General features: G+C 40.1%; 1 protein-coding gene across 1 annotated transcript; it reads left to right on the top strand.

Annotated features, from left to right (window-relative positions):
- Positions 1-4,889: 4,889 nt before the first annotated feature.
- On the top strand, positions 4,890-5,669 carry LOC149271191 (cyclin-dependent kinase 5 activator 1-like). Its single transcript, XM_089507555.1, has one exon. It carries the CDS (start codon positions 4,890-4,892, stop codon positions 5,667-5,669), a length of 780 nt encoding a protein of 259 aa, XP_089363681.1.
- The last annotated feature ends 2,760 nt before the right edge of the window (positions 5,670-8,429 follow it).

Here is an 8,429-nt window from a genome sequence, read left to right as displayed (position 1 = left end):
TTAAAATGTTTGTCTCTCTCTTGCAATATTACTTATTTATAAAACTGTATCTATCATACCTGGGTGGTGCATAGATTATGAGGTGCAATCAAAGCTGCAGATATTTTTGGATTCAAACAGCCACCAAGGAACATCTATAAAGACTAAAGGCTATCTGGATTCCTGTTCGATGTATATGGCTCGTTCTGTATTGCTGTATTTATTAATTGCTGATTTGTAAATCCCTTTCGTCTGATGTGAATGATTTGCAGACATTCATAGTATTTTTTTTATTACTAATGAGCAGTTGAGGATTTAATTCAGGTTCGTTGTTTGACCGCCACTTGCTGTTAGAATGTTAATCTGTCTAAATCCATTCATCTCAACTTTGGTTGCAAGTCAATTACTCAGGGTTTGCATTTCAAAGTGAGGTTTGTTGAAGTGGTCGCAGCAGAGAAGGTTTGTTGAAGTGGTCGCAGCAGGTTGTTTCCAGAGCCTGTATAAAGAAACCAAAAGTAGCTTTTACCATCACATACGTTAGTTGTTTACAGAGCATAGCTGATTAATTGAATCATTAGCAGAACAAATTAAAACTTCATTTGAAGTTCAATGAAGAACATTATTTAGTTGATCAATTTTATTATAAGATTATTATATAATCTGCTCCTGAAAGATACAGGGCTGTCGAGAGTTATTGGGGAGACACAAATGTATTGGATGCACTGCATGCAAGTCTTTGAATGTCAGGGCAGAACCACAATTATATACACATTAACCTACAAATTGTATTTGCTTGCATTGTTCACAGATGCCAATGGCCCTACAAATCCAATTGTGGTTCATACACTGTAACAAAAGCTTGAGTCAGACCTCCAGGTCCTCCATGAGTCTGGGAGATGGGTGCACATGGGACTTAACACCATCACAGGATGTGTCGGCACCTTTTTAATAAACCCATTTAGCTTTGCCCTTACATATTCTACATATTGAGTGTATAAACAGGTTCCCTTCTATGACCATTCATTTATTTTTCTTGGATGGGGCCCTAGAAGCCCCCTGTCCCATATAGCTTACAATCTAAGTAAGAAGGTGATGTTAACAGAGAAAAAGATAAATAACATTTTCAACCCAGCTACTGGGCATTCGTTACAAATAGGGTTACACTATCTTTTCTAGGTATGGTATTCAAATATTTGCCACGTCTCTGACAACAAACTCATTATATTGGCGAAAACATAGAGGATAAATCATCAGAACTGTTTCTGAACGTTATTCAGAATGCTGTACTTGATCCAGCAGGGAAAGGCAGCTCTTGGCATTCCACCTGCTGTGGACTAAACTTCCCATGATGCTCAGCCATCCGAAAATCCCTGTTTACCAGAGCAGTGGTGAATGGCGGTGAGGTCATTGTGTACCCGGCTATGGATCAAGATAAAGCCGTTAGAGGTTGTGTGTGCAATCCCATTTGTACACGTCTCCCGAATGAACCACTCCTCAGTCACAAGGTGTGGCTTGATGTTAAGCCAGTTCCTTGTTTTGCATTCTTCCTCCCTTTTTATATCTATTTTTTTCATTCGCAACCTTTGTAAAGTTCAATAGAACTCCCAGAACAAGCTATAGCTGGCAAACAGCTGTGATTGATGAATGTAATGTGTACATTATCAGAAAGTAGTTTCTTTGGCTGTGCTGTAATCCCTTTTTCCCCATTGTAATATGTAAAACATGTATAATGTAAGAAGGGCTGGGATTATATGGCCAGAAACTCATTTTAAGTACGGTTATTTTGTTTTCCCATGGGGGTATAAGAAGATATACATTTTGCAAGTAAATGAGTGTACACCTATATTAGGTAATGTTTTTATTCAGAAAATGATATTTCCCAAATAACTTTTGTGATGTAAGCGGTGAAAATAAATAAACATTACCTCACAGGAAGTACCATAAATATTGCTTTATGACATCAATATGAAGGATGCAAATTAATGATGAAACTTTGTAGCCTTATCTACTTCACGGGCTGGAGCATTGGAAAGCCCAAGCAATGGTACTACAAACTTTGCTTTTAGAAATCAGGCCCCTGAGCAAATGGGGAACTTGCTGTGACGATTTTACTTCTGATTGACGAATACACCTTATAAACACTTTGTTCCAACAATGTACCACCACAGCTTCTCCTTGATTCTTTGTTCTTGTACAAGCACCTGCTGAGTGTTCCTGGTCAGCGTATGAGGCTGTGTTTGCAGCAAAAGTGTTAGCAGGAGAGAGGATTCTGTCTGGACAACAAAGACGAGAGAGACACCTGTTTATGGCAGCTCTTTAGATGTAAGAAAGGCTAAGGAGAAATTGTAGGAGAGGAAAGGGTAAAGCAGATAACACAGGAATTATCGGAAAACAGGCTGAAAAATAGAGAGCTTAAGTGCTAAATAAAAATTAAATTATAACATGAAATTAACTGGAAATGGATTGGATGTCAGATCAAATCTGTTCTTTTTCTTGTTGGTAAAGAAAAAGGGGAACAATTTTGAATTGTACCATTTTTGTTACCCATTTACCTGTGTATGTGCTTGCATGAGCCATTTGGTTGTCCATTGGAGGCAGACTGCTTAGTGCTCCACTGCTTATATTTAATCCTATATACTGTATATATATATATATATATACACACACACAGTATATAGGATATCTATACTGTGTTTGATTTCACATGTTAAAGAGTGTTAAAACAAGGTATTAGTGTGAGCAGGTGTGTGTTAATATGGTGTAAGTATATGATGGAAGTGTGTGTGCTACTTGCCAGGGGGGGGGGGATGAGGCGCCAAAGAAATCTTGCACTCAGGCGCCAGTAACCCTCTGCTCACCTAGGCTGTACCCCATATGTGTGCCAATGGTGTTGGCTGTGAGCATAATTCTGTAGGATGCAAACTGGTGCCTCATTTACTTAAGTCATATTTAGAGGGAGATAATTGATTTCCTATCCCAGTACTCATCAATAAGGATAGCGGAGGTAAATATAGCCCTGCCTGGAGCCTTTCTTTATATTACTAAAGAGTCACATTACGTTGCGTTACATGAACACCACCACTGCGCTCCTGCCTCTGTGAGTGAGATAGTCCAAGCTGGACCAGCCCCACTCCTGGTTATATCTTTACCGGTAGTAATTGCTGGCATCTTAACTATGTTTAATGTGAACACATTAGTTCAAATCATTGAGAAATCTCAGAAATATCTTGTATTTGCCACCTCTTTCCCCAAAAAAGCAGGACTGTAGAGCAAAAATGGAGACTGTTGGAGATCTCTCCTACTGCTTCACTTCCCCCTCAAGCATTGACTATATTGTAAACTCGCAAGAGCAGAGCCCTCTTCGCTTTTTGTATCAGTTTGCTACTGGGAGAACACATTGAGAAACACTGATCAGTTAGATGGTGTCTCAGTATCTTCTGTCGGCATGTTCATGAGCGGCCACTGCTTTCCTCAACTGAAATTCACCTATCTGGTCTGTCTGAGAATCTGCAGAATTGAACAGAGATCCCTATGATGCCGTTGTCTGCTTTATGATTTATTAAGCTGACATATGGCTAATTTATTAGTTAGTATTGCTAAGGTCTCCAAGGGCGTTGTGGGTTTGGGAGCGTAAAACAATATATAATTAAAGTAATGTAAATCACTTTTATATAGCCAGTATTATATATATATATTTACATATACACAACAAATATTTTTTCTTAAGGTTTATACTATACTTGCAGTAGCTTGAAAGGTTCATTAACCCCTTCATGACTTACTGTAACCAATCCATCCTGAATATGCTAAAATAACTGTCTGAAAAGTTTACTGAGAAGGTGGTAGATATGTAAGTTTACTGAGAAGGTGGTAGATATGTAAGTTTACTGAGAAGGTGGTAGATATGTGGTACAGCATCCCAGCAGAAGTGGTAGAGGCGAATACATTGAGGGAATTTAAACATGCATGGGATAGGCCAAGGACTGATTAAGGTTTTGAGTTTCTACAGCAGGAAAAAGTCACAGACTGGATGGGGCCCAATAGGACTGATCTACAGGTAAATTCTGTGTTAACGTTTCAGTCTCTTTATTTATAGACTTTCATCAGGCTGATGAAAGTCTATAAATAAAGAGACTGAAACGTTGACTTATAATATGGAGTTTCGTGAAATTATTTAAAAACAAGTCCCATGAGTGCCGGCAACTACTTTATATGCATTACCGCTGCAGTTACCAGGCCTTGGGCAGAGCAATTAAGGTTGGTGTGCAATTGTATATCTTGGACTCTGTATGTATATATATATATATATATATATATATATATATATAGATATATATATAGATATAGATATATAAGATGCTGATGGAATGCGCGTTTCCTTTATATTTATATATTTATTTGTAGTGTTCATCCCAACATATGTTATAAAGGTTCTTAATTTCTTAGACCTTTTTCTAATTTCTAATTTCTAATTTCTAATAATGATAAAACATTACTGACACCCAGCATCTGTAGCAAGTTCTTATTTTTCATCAGATAAAAACAGTAGAGAAAGATGTTTTTGGCTGTTATGGCGAAAGCCTATTAGTGCCTGCTCTTGTGTCACCTGACAATTTAGTGTCCCCAAAAATAAATATGAACAAGGCAATCTTTTACTTGTTTATGGAATGGTTTGGGCATTCAGCTTGATTAGAAATTGTGTTTCTGATGCTGCATTTAGTTATAAACGTGTTAAAGTCAGCAGAGCAGGTGGGACAGCAGCTTTATGGTGTCTACAGAAGAAGCATTCATGGTTGGCCTAGATTTTTTGGTTTCATTACATTGTCTTTAATTAACTTTATTGATTGAGAAGAGAGATAGGAGTTGCAGTCACAGGTACCCATGGTGTCTTATCTCCATACATCACAAAGATGATCATGAGGGAGAACAATGGCTTAGAATCTTCAGAGGGTTCCGTTACTATCAAAGCTCACTGGTGCATCTCAGACACAGCATCTCAGTTTATAACGGTGAAGACTTTCCTAGCTGTCAAATACTATATGGCTTCTCACATCAAGAAGACGGGGAAACCGCTGAAGAGGCGCTCTTCAGTTACATCAGACCTGCCCTTGAAGCGGTCTGTGGCTCCGTTCTTGAATAAGCAGCCAGGAGGAGGCGAACCAACCAGCAGCGGCCAGAAGAACTCGCCTGATCCCAACAAGTTACCATCTCAATGGGTTCTGGAGCAGGCCGCTACCACCAAATTGCTCACCTGGTTTGGTAGGTTTATCTGCGGCAGGTGTCCCATGATTCCATCTCTTGCTCCCAAGGACCCTGTGCGCTGGATTCTTAATGTGGACAGAGCCCTCTACCTCGTAGGATGGCAGACGGAGCGATTCGTGACACCAGCAAATGTCATCTTCCTTTACTTGGTGTGCAGAGAGGTCATCTCCTCTAACCTGGTCAGCAAGCGGGAGTTACAGGCAGCTCTGATGACCTGTCTGTACGTGTCGTACTCCTACGCGGGCGCGGAGATATCATACCCCGTCATGCCCTTCCTTGGAGACCGTCCAAAGGAGGAATTTTGGAGCAAAACCCTGGCTATTGCTGGACTTATGAGTGCAAAGATGCTGCGCATCAACACCGACCCAGCGTATTACGCTCAGACCTATGGACAGCTGAAGGCTGAAGGCGACTGGGAAAGGAGCTGAACACACACCAGGACTGATTCCTAAATATCTAATCCCTTACTTCCTTATTAGTTATAGATTAATAAATATGTTAAAAAAAGAAAAAAAGTCATTTGTATTAATAGCTAAAGAAAAGGGGAACATTGAATCTTTGGTTAAAGACGGTATTTTTATTAAGTGTACTACCTAGATGTTGAGACATAAGCTTCCAGGGCCTCGGAGGTCTTTTCTTCAGACGTAAATTTCCATCAGTGATTGAACGCATTGACCTGTGTGTTTTACCTTCCAACGCCATCCCATATTTCGTTATATTTTAAGGTTAATCATTTTCTTTCTTGTGTTCTTTGAAAGCAACAAAAGACACCTACTGTATTAAATCACCGCACAGAACTACACCAAGGTGTGCCAGCTTTACTGACAATATTTAAAAGTATGAAATAATCCGCAACTTATGTGATAACGGAATAGTAAAGGGGCGATGTGAGTTTCTGTTACTTCCTCACCTGTTGTCTCTGTAAGTTAATTTGTTGTGTTACATACTACTTCTTATGTCCTGTCTATCCATTATACAACTCTACGGAATTTGGTGGCACTATATAAAACAATAAATAATAATAATAATTATTTGTGGCTCAGTACAAAAGCTGCGCATTGTCAGCCCTGTAAGGAGGACCACTTGGGTCACGAAGAATAAGTACAAGGGGTGCAAGTTATAAAATACCATCATGTTGGTATTAATGTACCTTTAGAAAACATTTAGTAATAAAGTTTAATTTTAACATTAATCATTTTATACCAATCAAATGTGTCTGGAAACCGTACAATTGCAATTATTTTTTATTTAGTTTATTAGCTTATCTAATCAATGCCTGATTACCATACCTGGGAACTTATGGACGTGGCCAGGACTGCACACTCACGTCAGCGGGCGGTCCGGTGAGGTCGGTGGGAGGTCTTTACTATTTTATTTGAGAGAAAAGGGGTCTGATGCAAAAAACTGCTTAGAGCTCGGTTAGCAATCACCTGCAAGACGGTTTACTTGGCTAGGGCATAGTTGCCTAAATTGTGTTTTCAACAGGACCCCTCCTTTAGCCACACCCTATCTGACCACACCTTTCCCAAGTCCCTCCCATGGTTACACCCCCTTATATCTATTTTTTCAGTATTTGTCATAATGAAAAAAACTCTAAACAGTGTAAACATGTTTTAATTTGTGGTTTTCACATATCACATAAATATAATTATTAAATAATACTGACGGCAATGGAAAAAATACAATTAACTCTAATAAGGGGATCACATTTTATTTCTGCCACTCAGGGACACACTATGAAGCGCATGAGATAACACACAGGTGTATATATGTAGCGTATTTGCTCGATTATAAGACGACCCCCCAAAAAATGAATATTAATTTAGGAAAAAAAGAAAAAGCCTGAATATAAGACGACCCTATAGGAAAAAAGTTTTACCAGTAAATGTTAATTCATGTAAACTTTTTTTTTAAAATAAAAGCTATGATTGAGAAAATATTTTGTTTTTATTTCCTTTTATTATCCAACCTGCCCCCCCAGTTATGCACATCTGCCCTCAGGCTTGCCACTCTGCCCCAGAAATGCCTTATACCCCCTATATGCCACTGTGCCCCATGATATGCCTTTTAACCCCCTTTGCCACTCTGCCACCCAGATATGCCTTATTCACCCATATTTGCCACTCTGCCTCCCTGATATGCATTTTAACCCCCTGTTTGCAACTCCCCCCAGGTATGCCTTATACCCCCTATATGCCCATCTGCTTCCTTGATATGCCTTTTAACCCCCTATATGCCACTCTGCCTCAGAAAACCATTGAACTCCGCCCCCAAGACTCCCTGGTGTCTAGTGGGGCAGCCAGTAGAGGTCTGTAACGGCAGACGAGCCCCCTGCTGGCGACCAATAGAGTTGCTCATACGGACATTTAAACTCCTGGCGCCAGAGCTGCTGCGGTACGCGTTAACCCCGTATTAACCCTTTATACAAAACCGGAAAAAAACAAAGAAAAAACAACACGAAGAATGTCCACGACTGTTCGCCCGAAGAGAAGACAGGAACGGGCAAATATTCACGGAATATGAAGATTTTCTTTTTCCCGAAGACCTCCCTGGTGCAAAAGTGTAATAAATAGCCATATACATAAAATAATAATAAATATATTATATTCCTACAAATATATATATATTCATATCGTCAGAAGACAAATGGCGCCCCTGATGCTGCAGAGGTATGGACCATATTATTAAATGAGGTGCATCGCATTGAGGTTCATTATAAGAAGATCCACGGCTGAAAGTATTGAGTATCACCATGGAAGGGAGGATCCCGATTACATTTAAGTGAAAGAGGTTATCATGCTATAGTAAATACACAAAATATTAAAGAAGCTTCGGATTATACAATAGAATGTATGTTATTCCAGGACTCGACAAATCCCAGGCGCCAGGTCGCCATAGCGACAGAGAATTTTGTCCTGGCGCCTAGGTTTTGTCAGCCTCTTACATCCAGAAAAAATTGTGGATGTAAGAGGCCGAGTCACCACACGGGGGCGCTGCTGCTGTCTGCCCAGGAGTCTGGGCAGACAGCACAGCCACACAGAGCCCGCCCCCGAGCCTGAGACCCCTCCCACGGAGTGATCCTGTAGGCTGAAACCGCGGTTGCAGGAAAACCAGCAATCGTGTTTTCAGCTGCCACAGGCAGCTTCAGGGAAGGGGGTTGTGTGTTGATTGGGTCCCCACACAAGTGT

Source organism: Sceloporus occidentalis, unplaced genomic scaffold, assembly GCF_023333645.1.
Source record: "Sceloporus occidentalis isolate IW3139 unplaced genomic scaffold, rSceOcc1.0.p SCAF_537, whole genome shotgun sequence".
NCBI lineage: Eukaryota > Metazoa > Chordata > Lepidosauria > Squamata > Phrynosomatidae > Sceloporus > Sceloporus occidentalis.
The sequence above is the reverse complement of the archived record's forward strand: the minus strand, read 5'-3'. Positions and strand labels throughout refer to the sequence as shown.

Bases quoted from the DNA above. Each gene is read 5' to 3' on its own strand.
- LOC149271191 (XM_089507555.1), top strand. From the start codon at position 4,890: ATGATCATGAGGGAGAACAATGGCTTAGAATCTTCAGAGGGTTCCGTT.